The following is a 22,759-nucleotide window of genomic DNA, read 5'->3' as shown; positions in this document are numbered from 1 at the left end:
TAATCTATCACACTCACTGACTTGATTGTCCGTTAGGAAAGTGAGTATTATAATTAGTGATGGGGAAACAACGCTTCCTGAAGCATTGAGCATTTCCAGCCAATTTGTTTCAAAAATAGGATCATTACTTGAGGCTTTGATCAGCACGTTGTACCTGCTGGTCAAAATAATTTAGAACAGCCAAATTGTTATAGATGATGTCGCACACGCCATAGCGCGTTCGCAGGGTAGCCTTTTTGTCTTCTACAGAAACCAATACCAAAGCAATCAGGTGGTTGTTTGACAAAACGAAGCTTCGGACGTCATTGAACTCATGCTTCTGATAAAGTGATACAAGCATCGGCACACTGCTTCAAAGTACACTGCTTACCGATTTCGAAGCATGCCTCGGAGCTCCGGTATCAAACATAACATCACTAATTTTAATTACCTGGTGACTAGCTATACAATAAATATTGTATGGTGCTTTGGTATCACTTTAGATCGCATCCAACTTTTAGGTGCATACACCGCCACCTACTGTACTGGTGTGCGAGACCATTCAAGGCCTACCTACATTAAATTATTGATAGGGTAATACAAAATTGGGAAAAAGGAAAAGGAAAATTGCCCTGCGAACTATTAGCCCTCTCTAATTTATATATATACAGTTGAAGTCGGATGTTTACATACACCTTAGGCAAATACATTTAAACTCTGTTTTTCACAATTCCTAACATTTAATCCTAGTAAAAAGTCCCTGTCTAGGTCAGTTAGGATCACCACTTTATTTTAAGAATGTGAAATGTCACAATAATAGTAGAGAGAATGATTTATTTTCATCACATTCCCAGTGGGTCAGAAGTTTACATACACTCAATTAGTATTTGGTAGCATTGCCTTTAAATTGTTTAATTTGGGTCAAACGTTTCGGGTAGCCTTCCACAAGCTTCCCACCATAAGTTGGGTGAATTGTGGCCCATTCCTCCTGACAGAGCGGGTGTAACTGAGTCAGGTTTGTATTGGCCACTCCAATACCTTGACTTTGTTGTTCTTAAGCCATTTTGGCACAACATTGGAAGTATGCTTAGGAAGCTTTAACTTCCTGACTGATGTCTTGAGATGTTGCTTCAATATATCCACCTAATTTTCCTTCCTCATGATGCCATCTATTTTGTGAAGTGCACCAGTCTCTCCTGTAACAAAGCACCCCCACAGCATGATGCTGCCACCCCCGTGCTTCACGTTTGCGATGGTGTTTTTTGACTTGCAAGGTACCCCCTTTTTCCTCCAAACATAACGATGGTCATTAAATAAAAATGGAATCTCAATGGTACCTTGTTGAACTAATACTTATATCTAATTGTTTAGCAGACGCTCTTATCCAGAGCAACTTACAGGAGCAATTAGGGTTAAGTGCCTTGCTCAAGGGCACATCAACAGATTTTTCACCTAGTCGGCTCAGGGATTAGAATCAGCGACCTTTCGGTTACTGGCACACCGCTCTTAACCACTAAGCTACCTGCCGCCCTTTTGGATAAACATGGTTTGATGTGACTGAACCTCGCAATCAACTATTAGACTCCTTTCGCATATACAAGCAATTAAAAAGAGAACATTCTCCACATTAAACAATAGGGGAAAAAAGAGAAGGCAAAACACTCCATGTGCTCTGCCAACATGACTAGCCAAATAAGTCTGCCAGTAAGAGGCAGGGGGACTTTTCCAAGGCACTTAACATAGCAGCAGTTAAAGTCACAGGCCGATCCAAGTAAGAAACAAAGTTACTAATATTGTATATATTCACGCAGCATGGTCAGCATCTGGCCTGACCGTCTGTCTACAACTCTTAGTGAGAGAAGGGTGCTACCATATTCTTCCCAGTTCTGACCGGATCCTGACTCAGCGACTACAGAGGCAGTGAGAGTGATGAGTGGGCCCCTGATTCACACATAATCTGGCCCCTCCAAGTAGCCATAGGCCCCTTGAATCAGCCGGCCCTTTGAGGTGTCATGAGTCTGGGGCTTGTGATGCGTCTGGTCTGGCTGAGGGGGGCAAGAGCTGCACACGCTAAGGAAGTGTGAGTGTGTGTGTGTGGGGGGGGGGGCTGAGCCTCCCTATGGTTTTATAGAGTGTGAGTCGAGTTTAGGGGGTAAACACTGTGTGTGTGTGTGTGTGTGTGTGTGTGTGTGTGTGTGTGTGTGTGTGTGTGTGTGTGTGTGTGTGTGTGTGTGTGAGGGTTATGGGGGAGGGGGTAGGGCTTCCATGGGTTGAGTTACGCATGGAAAATACAGTTATAATGTTTGCTCTTTTCAAATATGTATTTTAGTCAAAGGGTAGCCTTAACCTTAAGGGACACTCATGTAAGAACACAAACACACTCCCGGTCCACCCTCACACGTACACCCACACAGGCATATCAAAACAAAGAACAGTTTATTAACATAAGACTGCATATGGGGCGTGGAAATCCCCTGATTGTGTGTGTGTGTGTGTGTGTGTGGAAGAAGCTTGTCATGGAGCCACCGGCTTTCGGAAACAGTTTTTAAAGCTTTTTAAAGCTGTCTGGGTTCGCTGCGCCGTCACACACAGCTGTGCAACAGAACGTTGCCTCCCCCTCCCCCACCCATCCCCTCTCACTCCCCACCCGCTGCCTCTCCTCTGCTCCACTCTCTCAATCCTCCACTCGGAAACGATGAGGCTACGCTCGTGTTGGGGCAGCGCTGGCCTTTCCAGCAGGTCTTATCCTTCCACTGCGTCTACTGTAAAGTGAAGTCATCTCCGTGTGGTCACCATCACTAAAAGGTCAGGGATTTAACAGGTTGGAAATATGGTTCATAAGGCCCTGTCGCTCTCATTGTCCACTCTGTATGCATTTGCATTAGTTCAGCCTGACTTTGTGGGACCGTTAGTAACTAACATTCCGCACTACTCCCAGACAGACCATATACCCCATCCACCTCTTTCCTTATTAGGCATTAATAGCTCATCTTAGGACAGAAGAGATTTAGATGATAAAAATGTTACAACTAATGTGTTTGTTCATCGAGGAGATTTACCGAACAATCCAGGGTGACTCATATAGCTCACATTTCTGAAGACAGTTGCATAAATACAGAGAAGCAATTTCAGTCCACAGAATTGTTGGTAACCAGCCTGTTTCCCAAACCACTACACCACACCCCTGTCCAAGTTATGCACTTAACACTGCTTATAAATAAACATTTAGCTGAAAAACATTCATAATGATGTTTCTCCATTCGGGTGGGGTCTCTTCTGCGAAAACGGCCAGTCGGACACACACTAGACATGCCTCTCACTTTTCCAACAGAATGGGAGTCTGAGAATACAATGTCTATTTAGGTCAGGTGTATCCTAACCGGCATTAGCCGTGCACGGACTGCGAAATATAATCGAGGCTAGTTTACACAGATGGCCAATGGGCCAGGACACCCTGTACATATAAACATACTGATGCCTCAGAAGACCAACTAATACAGTTGGCAAAGGGAATCAATGTTATTATTCCACAAACGTACACTAGGTGGGCTTAAAGTTTTAATATAGTCAGTGTACATTTCCACAGTGAGGCTCATAAAGGACCCTGGAGATCCAGAACTTCAAGTTCAAGTCCAATTACATCCACATATCAGTTAATACAAACTGAAATCCATGAGCATACGAATGGCCCAGGCCTTTCTAAATAGTGCACACAGTATATTCATAAATTGGACAGTCAAGGGATACTGTAGCTGAACCTACTCTCACTACTCATGTAATATAATATGCCATTTAGCAGACGCTTTTATCCAAAGCGACTTACAGTCATGTGTGCATACATTTTTACGTATGGGTGGTCCCGGGGATCGAACCCACTACCCTGGCGTTACAAGCGCCATGCTCTACCAATTGAGCTACAAACCTCTGCTCCGCACTCACACTCAACATGCTCTCTCTTTCTCTGTCCAGCTCCCTTTTCCCATTTATGTCTCTCTCAGGATAGAGAGATTGCCTGGTCCCAGATCTGTTTGTGCTGTATAGTCAACTCCTAAGGTTGTGGTCATGACAACCACCATAGGAGTTGGCTATACAGCACAAACAGGTCTGGGACCAGGCTAGCGGAGAGATAGGGGAGACTTGGACAGTGTCTGGCCAGGCCCGGTAACGGTCAAACCTTAGCCATGGGCTCTCCGGTGCTTCTGGATGGGGTAATGGAGAATTACACCGCACTGGAGGAGCACACATCTGGTGAAAGACTTACGCATCACTTTCTCACGGTGAATAAAACCCCTCCAAACCCCCCCACCCCTATGCCACTGTCACCACCACCTCATCCCCGTTCGTTGGGGATTTGATTTTAACGGGGTCTCCCCCGCCGCGACGGTGAGGAATGGCGTAACTTGAGAGTCGCTGAACTCTCTGCATCCTTCTCCCGGTTATTTCTCCCCCGGTGTGGAGACGGAGTGAACCAATCCATCACACATGGCCGTGGCCCCTCCGTGCCATCACACCCACATGATAATAATATTACAAATCGTCATCATCCAACTCTGCACCGTCTACTCCATCTTGTACAAAGTACACTAACAGGTGTTATGGGTACTATAACTGATACCTCCCCTCCACATAACCTGCTGTCTCCCCGTGCTCTCGCACACACACACACACACACCATATCTAACCCTGGAGGCCACCATCCTTCTCACCCCCATCCTCCTCTCATCAACAGGGTGTCACACACAGGCAGCTGCAGCCGCTGGCTGGCTTGAGGACCTCCTGTCTTTTGCCGTGTGACATGATACGCCCGGCGCTACATTGAGCTAATCTACTGGCCCATCACTGTCCCGCGGAGGGAGAAGTCTCTTCTCGAGACTCTGAGGCAGTAAATTTGTCAGGAGCGGAACGACGTGCTGGCTTCACCTATTACGTGTTTCATAAAGTTGCAGAGGTCCTGCAGCGACAGCTCAGAGTGGAAGGAAATGACCCCTAACCTTTATGAGAGATAGTGGCGGACAGCAGCCAAACTGCAAGAGAGAGAGAGAGAAGGGGGGGGTGGGGGGGGTCATTTGGTTGAAGGTACATCATATGTCCACAAGAGGGAGTAGTGGAGTGCTTCTTCTCTCCCTCTAAGTGCCATTAGACATGTACAGTGGATCCTTCAGTTAGTTTAGAAGATAGATATTCCAATACACACTGTAGAGAATGATCTTAAAGTGTTAAACTGTAATGTAGCACTAAAATAATACAAATGTTTACCTGCACACAATTTTCCACATAGTTTAGAGCTGCTTAGAGGTCTAGAACTACAATTAAATTGAATGTAGTATATGTAATCAAAGTCTTTGACCATTAGAAACAAAACAAACACTGTGGAGCATACTTGCTCCAAAAACGGTTTATTCAGAGTTTTCACATAGCCTCAGTTAACATGAACAATTCAGATGCTAATTTGATTATAACACAAGCCAGTCACTATCCAGAGCTGTTAAAACAGCAAGTACATTTCCATTGATCAAGATCAATGTCTTATTTCATAATACACTAGGGATGACTTTGCATGACTTGGAGTAGATTTTTGGATACATGGACGACTCACACTAGCCTTCTGTTTTTGATGATATCATGCCGAAGAGTCGGAGTCTGTCTGTGTCACGGAGAATCCCAGACATCTGACCTCAACTTATTAAAACAGGAAGTTGACCCTGCGGTCACTTCCTGGTGAATCGGCAGATGAGGTGAATGTCATACAGTAGTCACAAAAAAACAGAACCCAATCATCCCATTCACGTCAAACTGATGAGAAATACATAAAAAACAATAACACAACATACATAGCCATCTAAACAACCGTGGGTTGATGCATTGTGGGGTTTGAGTGTTTTGCCTGGGGCTTACCAGTGACCACAAACGTACAGTCCTTTAAACAAAGCCCTAATATGGTATGCTATCTAACCATTGCAACCAGAAAAGGCAATATTGTCCATCTTCAAAATGAGTTGAATGTTTCAACTTAATTCTTTAGTCTAAGACGTTGGGGGAGGGAGGGGGTGGGAGATCATACTTTTTAAAGATCATACTATGGATCATTTAGCTATTTGATTTAGAATTGTATGACCCCTTTAAGGGTCAATCGACTTTATATATATATTTTTTTATACATGTAAAACAAATAACTAATATTTCCTGATCTTTCTTATATCTCTCAGATATAGGACAGACAACTTCAGAACACACTTCCTTTTGTTGTTTTTTGGGGACTATCTGTTGTTCCATGTAGTGAATCTGTTATTCAATGCATTTGTATGGGCTAATAGAAGCAAGGCCAAATAAACATTTTCATAATTTAAAAATATATATATACTTCAAAGGGTATTACAATTCAAAATCAAATAACTAAATGATCCATGGTATGACCTTCTTAAAACAATTCCATATAGCTTAGTAGAGCCCTCCACCCCCGGCTTTGACAGGGCTTAGACTGTAATGGGTTAAAGAGTTTCAACTTGTCACACACTCTAAATACATGCATACAAGCCATATCAGAACTTCTTACTTTACATCACTGCAAACTGATGTGTACAATTCTATAAGACAAATAATTCAACAACCATGTGGGTGAATTTAACAGAAGTGAGAGGGGAATGAGCAATTTGAGGTTGGCAGCAGTAATGGATAAACAATTTTTTCAGTAGTTCATCAAATGTGATAGAAAAAGTTTGCAAGCCTTCCACTGTGTTCCACAAAGTTAGTGAAACACATGAGTCAGAAGTAGTGAGTTAGTAAAGGGTGGGATCAGGAGGGAGGAGGGAGGTATAATTACGGTAAGACACAGGGAGAGGTACAGAGGGAGAGAGAGAAAGAGAGAGAGAGACAGCAAAGAGAGAGCCCTGCCCACTCTCACAAAACCATTCAACTTGTGCACAGTGAGCACTCCCAGACTTCTACAGAGAACTACGCTTCCCTGGGGCAACCTTCTGAAGACGACTGCCCTTCCCACACAAAACCTCCCAAGGATCAGACATCATCTCCACTCCAGCACTGGCAAGACCATCTTCTGTCCACACCTGTCCTTCTCCAGCCATCTCTCCTTTTTAAACACAAGGATTATTATTTTTTGTTCTCACTTTTCCTCCAGTTTAGGTGTCACTTTTTAAACTTTTAGTACAAGTCTTACAGCACTGCTGACAACATTTATTTGTCCAGAGCTTACCTTGTCTGGAGGAGTTTTTTTCTCTCTTTTGGCAGAAGGACTGATCGTTTTCCCCCCACTCTCATCATTTTGCCTGCCAGTTGGTGCGCACTGCACTGCTCTCCGTTGTCCCGGCAGCAGACCTCGTCTAGTCCAGGATGTCTCCTTTACCCCTGCTGAGTGGGATGCTGCTGCTCTTTGCCCATAGCTGTGCCGGGGCCGGCTCTTTGTCCGTGGCGATGGGTGGTGGCCAGACGCCACCACAGACTCAGTCCCAGCTGGTGCCGGAGGTCACCGACTGCCCGTCCTGCGCCCTGGCGCGTCTCAACGAGGAGGAGGACGGCAGCAAACCCGAGGTGGTGGAGGCGGTGAAGAGGCACATCCTCAACATGCTGCACCTGCGGGCGCGGCCCAACGTCACGCACCCGGTGCCCCGCGCTGCTCTGCTCAATGCCATCCGCAAGCTGCACGTGGGAAGAGTGGCCGAGGACGGCAGCGTCCAGATCGAGGATGAGGGCCACGGGCGCCCCAATGCCGCCGACATGGCCGAGACGACTGAGATCCTTACCTTCGCAGAGGCCGGTGAGTGCCACAGGTGTGTGTGTGTGTGTGTGTGGGGGGGGGGGGGGCGGGGGGTGATCGAGCATGTATATTTGAGAGAAAGAGAAAAAGAGAGAGAGCAATAGAGAGAGCAACAAAAAGGTCCTTATCTAAGGAGGCAGAAAACAAACAGGCAGCCTTGCTAAACACTACAAAGGCTATAGGACTCTAACCCAGTTTGGCAGGTTTTCAGACCTAATTCTTTGAAACGACAGGCTTTCGACCTGCTTAATTCCACCTGTGTGATAGAACAGTTTAACCTGTTGACTCTACCCAGAGAGCTGCCCCCCACCCCCACACCTTCCCCTGCCACCCCGCCCTTAAGGTCCCTAATGACCCCCTGCTGCTTTAAAGAATACACAATTATCTGCTTAGAAAGCTCCCAGGCTTGTCCCTTAGCTCCCGTGTGAAGTTATTCAGAGTAGTGCAGTAGCAGTCGCCGGGAGACAGAATGAGTGTTTTTCTCAGAAACTGCAGCGACAACAAATAGAGTGAGAGAGCGAGAGCGAGAGTGAGAGCGAGAGTGAGAGAGCGAGAACGAGAGCGAGAGAGCGATATAGAGAGAGAGAGTTATTGAAAAAAAATGCTCCTCAGGGTAAAGAAATGACACTCTTATCCAGTTACTGACTCTACTCCGTTTTCTTCTTCCAAAGGTGGGTTGAAAGCTTGCTGTCGAGTGTAGAGTGGTGTGTTCAAAGGTGCTGTCAAGCCTATGATGTGTAGGGAGATCTGACTTTGCTCTGACTTAGATAGCCCAGGAGGGGAACATGGGATATAGAAAAAGCTGAACTGACCAATGTTCCTTTTTCCTCCCATGGCAAACTATGACTGCCATTGAAGGTGTAGAACGTTTTACAGCACAGTATTTTGGAAAGGGCTATTCGGTTCATAAATACAGTACTGTATAATTGGTGAGGTGATCTTGAGTGGTCCTGAATCTTTGTTGCAGCAAGGGGGTAGAGAGATGTGCTTGAATGAGAGTGTAAAGGAAGTGCACTCCAAGTCATGACTGGCATTTTGCAGTTAGTTCAAAAGCCCCTCTTCACAAGGGCTTGACAGATTACATTTAGCGAACTACTGCATTAGGCCTACTTACACTCACACAACTTATGTTAAAAAACAATGGTTAGACTTTAATGAGAATGTCCTTCATTGTGTGATGTCAAGTTGCTGTTCCTGTTATGTGATAAAAAAAAAAGAAAAAAAAGAAAGAAGGTAAAAGCAAAGAATTCTAGAAAAACAATGTATATTTTCAACGTAGGCTCTTCCTGTATTGGGGTAGTTAGACCCAACTTTCCAACCTGTCAATTAGGAATTCTAGAAATATTCATTTTAGAATATGTATTTTACAGTACAATTTGATTGCTAAATGACTAAAATGTAAAATGTAGCTGACACTCTTATCCAGAGCGAGCTACAATTCAAGTAGCTGTAACATGGCATTGAAAACAACACTTTTCATGTCAGAATTGGGGGAATCTATTGATTGATTGATAATAAATAATAATAATATGCCATTTAGCAGACGCTTTTATCCAAAGCGACTTACAGTCATGCGTGCATACATTTTTGTGTATGGGTGGTCCCGGGGATCGAACCCACTACCTTGGTGTTTCAAGCGCCGTGCTCTACCAGCTGAGCTACAGAGGACCACAGGATGCATGTATTGAGGTTGAGGATACAGTCAAGTTAAAAAATAAAACAGTTTAGCTCACTTCATTAGAATATACTATGGTGCTCATTACTGGAGCCAGGTTCCCTCCCTGACGTGCTCAACAGCATACACTTGAAATAAATGAACAGTTGAACCATTTAGGAAAACCTGAGTGAGAGTATGCACTATCATTTTTTAAAATGTTGATTAAACATGCAATTGTAAGGCATCCAGCTGCAATAGGATTGTGAGTTTGCTCAACAAAATGTTCACACACTAACTTTTTGTTGTGAGCATCAACATATTTTTTTAACAGTGTGTCACCATAAACACCACGCCTCGAGTTTACATCAATATGACAAAGACAGCCCAAATATTATTATACCAAAGCCTTACCATATAGATCAGGAAGCCGACAAAAAGATATGTGACATTTCTAATTGAAAACATCTCTCACATTTTTTGGTTATGCTTATGCCTACATTTGTCATTGATACATCTCTTGGCAACGCTTTCCCTAGGGTTGCAAAACTACCGGTAACTTACCAAAGTTTCCAGAATCTATGGTAACTTTGGTAATTTATACTTAAATAAATTTTACAAAATGTATTCATTTATAGTATTACTTTTTAATTTACAGTGAGGGAAAAAAGTATTTGATCCCCTGCTGATTTTGTACGTTTGCCCACTGACAAAGAAATGATCAGTCTATAATTTTAATGGTAGGTTTATTTGAACAGTGAGAGACAGAATAACAACAACAAAAAATGTGAAAATTTTGAAAAATGTAATAAATTGATTTGCATTTTAATGAGGGAAATAAGTATATGACCCCCTCTCAATCAGAAAGATTTCTGGCTCCCAGGTGTCTTTTATACAGGTAACGAACTGAGATTAGGAGCACACTCTTAAAGGGAGTGTTCCTAATCTCATCTTGTTACCTGTATAAAACACACCTGTCCACAGAAGCAATCAATCAATCAGATTCCAAACTCTCCACCATGGCCAAGACCAAAGAGCTCTCCAAGGATGTCAGGGACAAGATTGTAGACCTACACAAGGCTGGAATGGGCTACAAGACCATCGCCAAGCAGCTTGGTGAGAAGGTGACAACAGTTGGAAGAAACACAAAAGTACTGTCAATCTCCCTCGGCCTGGGGCTCCATGCAAGATCTCACCTCGTGGCGTTTCAATGATCATGAGAACGGTGAGGAATCAGCCCAGAACTACACAGGAGGATCTTGTCAATGATCTCAAGGCAGCTGGGACCATAGTCACCAAGAAAACAATTGGTAACACACTACGCCGTGAAGGACTGAAATCCTGCAGCGCCCGCAAGGTCCCCCTGCTCAAGAAAGCACATACACAGGGCCGTCTGAAGTTTGCCAATGAACATCTGAATGATTCAGAGGAGAATTAGGTGAAAGTTTTGTGGTCAGATGAGACCAAAATCAAGCTCTTTGGCATCAACTCACTTCGCCGTGTTTGGAGGTGGAGGAATGCTGCCTATGACCCCAAGAACACCATCCCCACCGTCAAACATGGAGGTGGAAACATTATGCTTTGGGGGTTGTTTCTGCTAAGGGGACAGGACAACTTCACAGAATCAAAGGGACGATGGACGGGGCCATGTACCGTCAAATCTTGGGTGAGAACCTCCTTCCCTCAGCCAGGGCATTGAAAATGGGTCGTGGATGGGTATTCCAGCATGACAATGACCCAAAACACACGGCCAAGGCAACAAAGGAGTGGCTCAAGAAGAAGCACATTAAGTTCCTGGAGTGGCCTAGCCAGTCTCCAGACCTTAATCCCATAGAAAATCTATGGAGGGAACTGAAGGTTCGAGTTGCCAAACGTCAGCCTCGAAACCTTAATGACTTGGAGAAGATCTGCAAAGAGGAGTGGGACAAAATCCCTCCTGAGATGTGTGAAAACCTGGTGGCCAACTACAAGAAACGTCTGACCTCTGTGATTGCCAACAAGGGTTTTGCCACCAAGTACTAAGTTATGTTTTGCAGTTGGGTCAAATACTTATTTCCCTCATTAAAATGCAAATCAATTCATAACTTAGTACTTGGTGGCAAAACCCTTGTTGGCAATCACAGAGGTCAGACATTTCTTGTAGTTGGCCACCAGGTTTTCACACATCTCAGGAGGGATTTTGTCCCACTCCTCTTTGCAGATCTTCTCTAAGTGGTCCTCTGTAGCTCAGCTGGTAGAGCACGGCGCTTGTAACGCCAAGGTAGTGGGTTCGATCCCCGGGACCACCCATACACAAAAATGTATGCACGCATGACTGTAAGTCGCTTTGGATAAAAGCGTCTGCTAAATGGCATATTATTATTATAACATTTTTGACATGCGTTTTTCTGGATTTTTTTGTTGTTATTCAGTCTCTCAATGTTCAAATAAACCTACCATTAAAATTATAGACTGATCATGTCTTTTTCAGTGGGCAAACGTACAAAATCAGCAGGGGATCAAATACTTTTTTTTCTCACTGTATGTGTCCATATTCTTCATGAGTTTCTAGTGGATCGACCACATGGTTCAAGATAAATTAATGATAAAAGCATCTAATCAACACTAGCATTATTTTCAATTAACTCTGCAAGTCTTCCAAACTATTGACATTTTTCACAACTGCCACCATTTTGGCGCCAAAAGATTTACAACAAAGACATATTGACATAGTAGAATCAATCATTTCAATTAAGCTCGATGCAGTCATAATGATCATAGCCTGTATGTCAAGAGGGTTCCTCAAGGTTTTTTTGGGAACAGTGACGGTTCTATGTTTAACCATAATGACTCAATGAACCCTTTGAGCCCTTCAATGGTTCTTTGCAGTTCACAAATGGGTTCTTTGCTCTTTTAGTGATAATTAAAATGTAGGGGCGGTGGCTCATTTGAATATTTTGTGGCATGGTTTTCTCACGGCTCTTTAGGAAAGGGTTCTTTATAGCACCATAAAGGTTCCATTTAGAACCTTATGAGCATGGTTCTTTATAGAACCTTCAAAAAAAGGCTATGTATAGCAGCAAAAAGGGTTACAAGCCAAATAACCCTTATTTGGCACTATATAGAACCATTTGTTTTTTGTGTGTAGTAAATTATTCTCCGAATTCAATTTGTGATGAGAAGTTGATGTGGCCTGACATTTAGTCACATTATCATTATTCAGAGTTGTTTTACATTTACATTTCAGTCATTTAGCAGACGCTCTTATCCAGAGCAACTTACAGTTAGTGAGTGCATCAGAGGGCTACTAAATAAATCTCCTTTGCGGGACTCCTGTGCGGGTCACTGTTGGGTTCCACATTCACATTCTCTGTACTTGTTGGCTTATATAAAAAACCATAATAGTCCCCTTTACTATAAACAGGCATTTGAATGAACTTTATATTAAATGGGAAGAGTGGCCTCACACTTCTGCTTGGGGGTCTTTCATAATAAATACAAAAAAACTGTAAATAACTAGGGTTAACCAAGCAGCATGGACGTTCTGCTGCATATAATTGCTTCATTGAATGGAATATGGGCCCCAATAATTATTTTGGGCTGTTGGGACAGTATCTAATGAAAGAGCCTTGCTCACTGGGTGGAAAGTGTTGACTGCTGGTAGTGCCAATTTCCTCCGCAGTCTGTGTCCGCTCTCCCCTTCAACCCCCCTACCCATGGAGTATAGCAATCACATCATCAGTGAAATTCCAATGTCCACATTTATCTTCTGGTCACTGCAGTCTCGTCTCCGGACACATTGATTAGGCTACATAGACTAACTACAGTGGCTGCTAAGATTTGTTGGTGATTTAAGAAGAGAAGCACACTTTCTCATGAGACTGAAGATGATCAACATGTACATTTGTATGAGAAACAGTTATTATCTGCCTATTAGGTGTAAGTTAACTAATAGTTCCATTAAAAAGCCCTCATCAGCCATGTATTTTGTGTATTCAGCACTGAAATCAGTTATCAAACTCAAGGACTCCTCTCACAAGGACTTGGGAGGCTGAGGTCACATTCCACATCAGTTACAAAAGAGTGTATCCTCCTAACCATACCTCTCCAATAATAGTTAATTACTTTTAGATTGTGGTAGAAAATATCATGCAATGGCAAATTATTGTACTGTAGCCTAAATTGGCATTCATAACCTATTTCTTTATGTCTCTTTTTTGGCTTGTTAACCTGCATGGTTGAGAGGTTTAACTACTGTTTGATGTTGTCTGATCGCTCCCTTTGGTATATATATGCAATGAACCATTAGTGCTGCTAAAAGCAAAACACTAAAAAAGACATTTGCTGTTTTTTCCTCAATGCTGCCACTACCATTCATTCTTGTGCCATGGCCAGAGCAATTAAATATGTTTTGGAATGTGATGCCAGAGCTCTTTATAAGAGCCCCGGCATGACATGACCAACAGAGTCTCTTTTCTGATATCTCCAAATGAAGATTATGCTGCCAAGGCCTACTCCAAAAGGGCATCGAGAAAGTGTCCCGACATCGAGTCAGACAAAACCTTTATGGTTCATAGAGACTATTCTAGCTCCTTTAACGAAGCCCAGACAAACACAAAACAAACGGCAGCCAGTGGTTTCGAGCAATGGTAAAAAACAAGGGGAAAGATTTGATAAAAAGGGGAACTTTGTAAATACTTTCCCATATCTCTGGGCTGGCCAAATAAAATAAACCGACTGGCGGATGATGCCTTGGGAGTCCGGTTGGGAGTCCGGTGTTCTGTTGAGTTGTGTAGCTTTTCAAGCAGGATAGGAGGGCACCCACGTTCCCATGAAGGTCATGCTGCCTCAGTGAGAGGGAGACAACTAGAAGCCTTGGGCAGGTCTTATTGACTGGCGTGGAATTCAAATTGGCCCAATCACTCCTCACCTCACCTCTCCACTGTGACAGCCCATGTGTGGTAAGGTCTCTTCTTGCACACTACCTACACCACAGTATTTCTTGGCTTGAATTCAGCCACTAACATCTGTGAACAGATATTGAACAGCTACAGAGTAAGAAGGAGATTGGGATAGGATCAGGTTTACAGGTTAGTCAGAGCTTAGTCAGACCTATTGTATCTTCACATTAAGTAATGTGTTGTGACTGAACAGTCTCCTGGTCAAATGTGTGGCATGATTGCACATCACTGGGTGCTTCTCCTTCTCTAATTGCTGTTGTCAACAGAAATTTGAATAGAGGATTTGAATGGAATATTCTTGACATAGACCAAATAATATATTTTGGGGGGGGATTACAACCCAAATTTAATGAATTACAACCTGGCATTAAAGAGCAGCTAGATAGACAGGATGTCTCTCACTCTCCCAGTCTCCAAAGGTTAGGAGTCAGAGGAGGCTGTATTTCTCCCGACATAGCTCATTGTTCTTGGGAGTGCCTTGGCCTGTGATGCCTTGGCCTGCGGTGCCTCAGAGCGACTGCTGCACATCTTCCTGGGCTTGGGTGTCTAATTGTGTGTACAGGGTCATAAATCAAGCCCACCGCTGGTTCATCTTCTTCCAAAGAGGCCAGCACAGTGTTTTTGCAAGTGAGATAGTGGAGAGTGAGATGGTGAGGCTGAGAGTCCAAGGAAGCAAGTCAAAGGGGCTACATGACCGATGGCACCACTGACCTTTGCAATTTCTGTGGTCAGTTGATCGACTCGGCTAAGATGGAACGTATCGTAAATGTTAGTTGGACCTTTTCCAAAGGGTTCAATTTGTATGCAGATGCACTCTGTTAACCTTGCAATAGTGCTTAGGGAATGCTATTGGAATGATTTCAGGTACACATGAGATAGCTTGTAACTTTTTTTATCGGTCTATTAAAAGACAATTGCCATGAGCCCTGCAATGTTTTACAAGCATTCTTAAAATGTAACTGCTTCAATTTGGTGGTGATAGCATCTAACGTACATCCTAATGACATTCATAGAACACTGGGTTCTTTGCACAATGGCTCTCCAACATCGCTGTCATTGTCAGGGAACATTCCTGGAATGTCTTGAGACCCACATATGGTTGTGTTAGAGCAGGCAAGTGCACCATTCAAGATAAATCCACTTGGGAAGAATGAGGTGATTGGCACTTTCAGAGAAAAATGCTGCTAAAAATTCTGTTAATTATATTTTTCAAGAAATGCAATAAACCTATTACTTATCGAGATTATAATTCAGAACTTTGATATTTACAAATAAAATGTGGTTATATATGATGCTGTCCAGGAGACAGTAAGCCATTACCTTTTAGTGATTGATTATCAAACCAGAACTCTTTCAAAGTTGCAGCAGGCAAAGAGGCAAATATTTGAAAGAGTACTCTGTTTAGTCTGCTCTGAAAGTAGGTCTTCTAACTAGTGGACTGAGAGTTGGCAGGTATTGAAGCTGCTACAACTACCTCCAATACAACTGGCAGGTCACAGGTTGCAAAACAGTCTGATAAAGTTTGTATCGGACTGAGTTCAAGTGAATCTCTAGGCATTTTTGTTTAACTCCTATTAAATTAGGCAGTAAACCTGTATCAAATAAGGTCAACTGGATTAAGAGTGGGAATATTGAGCACATTAATTAGGACAGTATTTGGATAGAAGAGGAACCCACCACTAATGCTCCTCTAAGCTGTCAGGTAATTCGGGCTCACTCCTTTTTTTGAAGACAAGCAAAGGTGGAGGTAAACATTTTTAAATGTCATTTTTCAATTTTGTGTGCGGGACAGCTGTGCAAACTGGCTACATTGTTGTTTATTGTTCAGGAATTATTGTACCGCTCTTTAGTCGTTTCCCCTTCTTTTCTCACAAATTATTTCAGGAACTGTGTTGAGCAGCGGTGCACTCAAACGCTCTTCTCAGGGCAGGTTTTCTTTGGGTTAGGGCCCCCTTGGGTTTGTACAGTCCCATTCTTTAGCCCCAGTGCAGGATTAAGGAAGAACAATGGCAGAGCCACCGCTGGCAAAGCCAAGTTTGTGATGCAGCGACTGTGTTTGGACAGATGGGTTTGGGCACAAAAGAGCAACAGCAAATTCTCCATTGTTAAATCAACACTGAGTGTTTCATTTAACACTGGTCCAGTGTCTATATGGGTCCACACTTTTCAATGTTAAATTAACACACTGCCTAATGTAAAGCCTTATTTGCATATTTCCCAGAGTGTCTTATCTTTCGAGTGAATTGTAGAGTTACCACCCATAACTGTATTTGTTAGTGACAAAGACATGGTTGTTGCATTCATCCATTTTCAGTCCTGCAGCCTTCACCAAGTGAGATCTTAACTGAATATGTTATCATTAAAATGCAATTATTTAACACAATACAAGACATATTTCATGAGGCCTTTTTTGAGGGCCTAGTTTTACCCTAATACAGCGGCCTGAAACTCATGGTTTACAGGCCACATCAGTCGTGCAAGTCACTTTATGATGTCTTGAAAACTGATGTGTAATTCCTACTGGAATCCAGCCACAGTGGGGGTATCCAACATTTTGCATTTTTATTCACCCTTCAACCTGCATTCAGAATGACTGCCTGGTTGGGAAGATGAAGATATGAGACTACCTAAACCATCTAAACTGGAACAGCTATTTCAGTAACGTGTACAATAAATCCAAGTAACAGATTGGAATAGTTTAGAATAAATGATGTTATTTATATTTGAGTAGCATAAGATTAATTAATCAATCGATGTACATGCAAAAACATAGATATTGAAACAAACACTTCTAAAAATCAGCCTGCAATAAAGCATGCTGGGAAATATGATAATGATGGGAGTAGTTTTGGTTTAGCGCTGGTTATAAACACCAACACTTGGGTTCTTTTACACCAATTAGTGTTAATTTAACACTTGCATGGTTAATTCATAATATTTCCCCTAATGTTATTAGCCTACCCCCTCTTTCTCTTTCTATTGTTGCTTCATTCCTTCCTCGCTTTCAACAGTTAAATGAAATACGTTTCATTGTCCTTATCTTCATCATTCTAATGACATCCTTGAATAATATAGGACTAGAATTAGATGCAGAAGGCTTTCACTTCTCTTCACGGAGATTGAATGGTTATCGGTCTGAATATGTAACTGCTATAGCCTACCGCCATCACACGTTCACTGCTGTATTTAACATTCAGCAAACAAGAGCTTGCGTCCCTCTTCGAATAGTCTATTGGTGTAAGAAATGCTAAAGAAAAATAATGTCCAGCAAGCTATTCTAGTCTGGCTTTTCCTGCATGGGACTCCAAGAGCTAAAGAGCGTTTTTTTAAGGAGAGGCCAGCGGAGCACAGGTGCTTGTGTATTGTGCAAGAGACAGAGGCTACAGTGGGGGAAAAAAAGTATTTAGTCAGCCACCAATTGTGCAAGTTCTCCCACTTAAAAAGATGAGAGAGGCCTGTAATTTTCATCATAGGTACACGTCAACTATGACAGACAAATTGAGATTTTTTTTCTCCAGAAAATCACATTGTAGGATTTTTAATGAATTTATTTGCAAATTATGGTGTAAAATAAGTATTTGGTCACCTACAAACAAGCAAGATTTTTGGCTCTCACAGACCTGTAACTTCTTCTTTAAGAGGCCCCTCTGTCCTCCACTCGTTACCTGTATTAATGGCACCTGTTAGAAACTTGTTATCAGTATAAAAGACACCTGTCCACAACCTCAAACAGTCACACTCCAAACTCCGCTATGGCCAAGACCAGGCTGGTAAGACTGAATCTGCAATAGGTAAGCAGCTTCGTTTGAAGAAATCAACTGTGGGAGCAATTATTAGGAAATGGAAGACATACAAGACCACTGATAATCTCCCTCGATCTGGGGCTCCACGCAAGATCTCACCCCGTGGGGTCAAAATGATCACAAGAACGGTGAGCAAAAATCCCAGAACCACACGGGGGGACCTAGTGAATGACCTGTAGAGAGCTGGAACCAAAGTAACAAAGCCTATCATCAGTAACACACTACGCCGCCAGGGACTCAAATCCTGCAGTGCCAGGCGTGTCCCCCTGCTTAAGCCAGTACATGTCCAGGCCCGTCTGAAGTTTGCTAGAGTGCATTTGGATGATCCGGAAGAGGATTGGGAGAATGTCATATGGTCAGATGAAACCAAAATAGAACTTTTTGGTAAAAACTCAACTCGTCGTGATTGGAGGACAAAGAATGCTGAGTTGCATCCAAAGAACACCATACCTACTGTGAAGCATGGGGGTGGAAACATCATGCTTTGGGGCTGTTTTTCTGCAAAGGGACCAGGACGACTGATCCGTGTAAAGGAAATAATGAATGGGGCCATGTATCGTGAGATTTTTAGTGAAAACCTCCTTCCATCAGCAAGGGCATTGAAGATGAAACGTGGCTGGGTCTTTCAGCATGACAATGATCCCAAACACACCGCCCGGGCAACGAAGGAGTGGCTTCTTAAGAAGCATTTCAAGGTCCTGGAGTGGCCTAGCCAGTCTCCAGATCTCAACCCCATAGAAAATCTTTGGAGGGAGTTGAAAGTCCGTGTTGCCCAGCGATAGCCCCAAAACGTCACTGCTCTAGAGGAGATCTGCATGGAGGAATGGGCAAAAATACCAGCAACAGTGTGTGAAGACCTTGTGAAGACTTATAGAAAATGTTTGACCTGTGTCATTGCCATCAAAGGGTATATAACAAAGTATTAAGACACTTTTGTTATTGACCAAATACTTATTTTCCACCATAATTTGCAAATAAATTCATAAAAAATCCTACAATGTGATTTTCTGGATTTTTTTCCCTCATTTTGTCTGTCATAGTTGACGTGTACCTATGATGAAAATTACAGACCTCTCTCATCTTTTTAAGTGGGAGAACTTGCACAATTGGTGGCTGATTAAATACTTTTTTCCCCCACTGTATATGTTAAAAGCTGATTATGCGTAACCCATCATCAATTAGCTAAAAATAAGGGTAATACTGCATTGAATGTATTACCTGAAAGTGGTAGGCTAGGACATCTATATATAGGGCTATACAGTATATCAAGAACAGGATGATCTATTTTGGATACAATTTGAATGGAGTTGATGGAGAGAGAAAAAGACTGCGAGAGTGTTCGTGCATGCACTTATTTAAAGCAATGATATTCGAGTGATAGCCTGTTAAAAACTCTGCAGCTGCAATAATTTTTGTAATTATCTTTACAATTAAAAAACAAGGTGACCCCCGAAAGCCAGATGGAGATGGGTAAATTAGACATGCATTCAGTCCTTATTTTACAGTAGCATAGGCTATGCTGCAGCAAATGTAGGCCTACCTGTCACAAGAAAAATAGTTACCATGATGAAATGAGACTGTAGGTCTACATGCATTGTGAACTGCGCTCTATACTGAGATGGGCTGTCTGTCCCCACCATGAACGTTTATTCATCATGCAGATTCATCATGCCATAGAGAAGCCAAATTTAGACATCACATATAATTTTACAGTTCCATTTCACGCCATGCTGTTCATATAAATAATTTATCATGATTTGCCGGTTTCTCGCAGTTATTTATCCCGGGTTTTGGGCAATAAATCCCGATAAATCTCGGTAACCGGGTTCCCACCATTCAACCCAGAGCCAAATAGAATATCCAGAAAGTGAGCTTTATGCGTTGTTGAGACATCACTTTGTAAAGATGTTCCTTTGTAAATGGAAGAGATTAGCTTAGACATTCAAAATGATCTGTTAGGAGAAAAACAGACCAGAACTTTACTATGCGTGAAGTCATGTCAAGCAAGGAAATTCTAATGATAGGTGTGCCATGCCTAAAATGACTCAGTCTGATTGATGTGGCCCTATCACACCCCATCAGACTCAGATGTGGCCGGTAGAGTCCAAGAACCAGACAGCAAAGCATTTACTTACGCTGAGCTCAGACTTGATTACAATGCTTTACTAATCTAATCCTTCGATCCTCTCTCTATTCTCCTCCTCTCTAGGCGACTCCCAGGGTATGGTCAACTTCCTCATTTCCAAGGAGGGCGGCGAGCTGTCTCTGGTGGACCAGGCTAATGTATGGATCTTCCTCCGGCTGGCCAAGACCAATCGCAGCCGTGCCAAGGTCACTATACGCCTGTTGCAGCAGCGCCTTGGCGGAGACGGCCATGAAGAGTCGGTGCCGGTGCCACTGGCCGAGAAGGCGGTGGACACACGGCGCAGTGGCTGGCACACTTTCCCCGTGTCGGCCAGCGTCCAGGCCCTGCTGAAGGGCGGCGGCAGCATGCTCAGTGTGAGGGTCTCCTGCCCGCTGTGCGCCAATGCTGGCGCCACGCCCATCTTGGTGTCGACCAGTGGCAACCAGGAGCGTGAGCAGTCCCACCGGCCCTTCCTCATGGCGGTGGTGCAGCAGGGCGAGGGCGGCGAGCCACGGCAACGCCGCAAACGGGGCCTGGAGTGCGACGGCAAGGTGCGTGCTTGCTGTAAGCGCCAGTTCTACGTCAATTTCAAGGACATTGGCTGGAGTGACTGGATCATAGCGCCGGGGGGCTACCACGCCAACTACTGCGAGGGCGACTGCCCCAGCCACGTGGCCAGCATCACAGGCTCCTCGCTCTCCTTCCACTCCACCGTCATCAACCACTACCGCATACGGGGCTACGCGCCCTTCCAGAACATTAAGTCGTGCTGCGTGCCCACGCGGCTACGCGCCATGTCTATGCTCTACTACAACGAGGAGCAAAAGATCGTCAAAAAGGACATCCAGAACATGGTCGTAGAGGAGTGCGGCTGCTCGTAAAAGCCTGGCGGAACTGGTGGGGCTGGGAGGTTGGTCTCATGCCCAGAGAGACAGAACTAAACGAAAGAGGCCCTTTATCTCTCTCTCTCTCTTGCGTGCAAGACACTTGTCAAGACCGACTTCTATTTGGACTCAATGACTTGCTTGTTCTTCATTGTTGTCAAGTCCAGGGGGGTATCTATAACTCAGAGAAAACTCTGCGGCACTTTCAAAAAATAAAATTAAAAGAATATCTAATATATTTTTGTTACAAAGCAAAGGGAGGGAGGTGAGAGGATATTTATGTGACCCAGATGCGGTGTAGTTGCTCCTTTCATGCACTGCAAGACGAGAGACCATGCGAATGAGGTGCCTGAAAAATATACAAACTATGCAACTTGTCAAGTATTACGATTAATTTCAGTTTTTTGCCTCTTTCATTTTCTCAACTGTTTACTTTTTCTAAACTAAAAAAGAGGAAGACTTTTTTGAGTGTGTGTGCATGTGTTCATTATGTGTACATGCGTGTTTGTGTGTGTGAGTGTGTGTTGTTGAGAGATACTTGAAAGAAACACGTTGGACCAGATGCTGGAACCAAACATTTCTCTATGTACAATTATTATAATTTGTTATTGATGATAATATTATTGTTTGATGTTTTTGTTACATTTTTGTTTAAAAACGTTACGAACGTTTTCAGTTTGCACTATACTAACATTCTGATCAGCCTAGTCACAAATATCAATGGTATTCTAAGAGAGGTTAAAAAGCACTTATGAATCGAAAAATCTATAGAGAACGTGAGTTTAAAACAGAGATAACGAGAAAAAAAGACGAGATATAATTTAGAGAACACATAGATGTATTACTACAGCATTTTTTGACCACACCAAAGAGTTTGTGTAAGTATTGCCAACCATCATTGTGAGGCTGTTACAGATCACATGTCAGCATTAGCATAGCCTAGCATCAGTGCCCAAACATTCCTTCTGCTCCTGCACAATGACTTCATTTCCCATAATGCTCCACTCTAACCTATATTTTTCAAAATACTATCTTGTTGGAGAGCGGCTTATAATTGTATTATTATAATTTAATTATAATTTGATTATTATTGTAAAAGCACTTACTGTAGGCCAATGTTGTCGCGTTTTGTCAGAAAATGAATGTCTCCATTGAATTTGGAAGTCTGAAATATGTTTCCTGAAATTCTAGTTAAAAGAGTTTCATATTTCAAAATATCTCGCCAAATATTGGAAGGTCCCATCTTACACCAAGTAAACGTTTTTGTTTGGAGAGTTGGTTTCTTTCGCTTGCCTTCATACAACATTGTACATGGTCCAATGTCTAAAATGAAGCAATTAGAAACTTTGGTAACACTTTATTTTACTGCCCGCTGTTTACCAGCTAATTATTTAGAAATTACTTAATAATTACATAGTAATTATATTTTGGCTTCTTTGAGATTCATTTACACAAGCTTCACTATGTAACATTTGGTACTAGTTAAAGCAGGTAGTTACCAGTATTATGGATATCTATTTCAATGTTGATAGTGTGGAAGTACAAGCAAGTATCCATTGCGCATAGTTTCTTAGTTAATACCATGTCAAGTGTACCAGTTTAA

The 22,759-nt window shown here is 42.8% G+C and overlaps 1 protein-coding gene across 1 annotated transcript; it reads left to right on the top strand.

The window, feature by feature from the left end:
• The first annotated feature begins 6,828 nt into the window (after positions 1–6,828).
• LOC311108880 (inhibin beta A chain-like) lies at positions 6,829–21,363 on the top strand. Its single transcript, XM_084151670.1, has 2 exons — positions 6,829–7,750; positions 20,357–21,363. The coding sequence occupies exons 1-2, from the start codon at positions 7,327–7,329 to the stop codon at positions 21,151–21,153; spliced, it is 1,221 nt and encodes a 406-aa protein (XP_084007796.1). The 5' UTR covers positions 6,829–7,326; the 3' UTR covers positions 21,154–21,363.
• Positions 21,364–22,759: the final 1,396 nt, after the last annotated feature.

This window comes from Coregonus lavaretus, assembly GCF_964263955.1.
Source record: "Coregonus lavaretus genome assembly, chromosome: 34".
NCBI classification, from domain to species: domain Eukaryota; kingdom Metazoa; phylum Chordata; class Actinopteri; order Salmoniformes; family Salmonidae; genus Coregonus; species Coregonus lavaretus.
The sequence above is the reverse complement of the archived record's forward strand: the minus strand, read 5'-3'. Positions and strand labels throughout refer to the sequence as shown.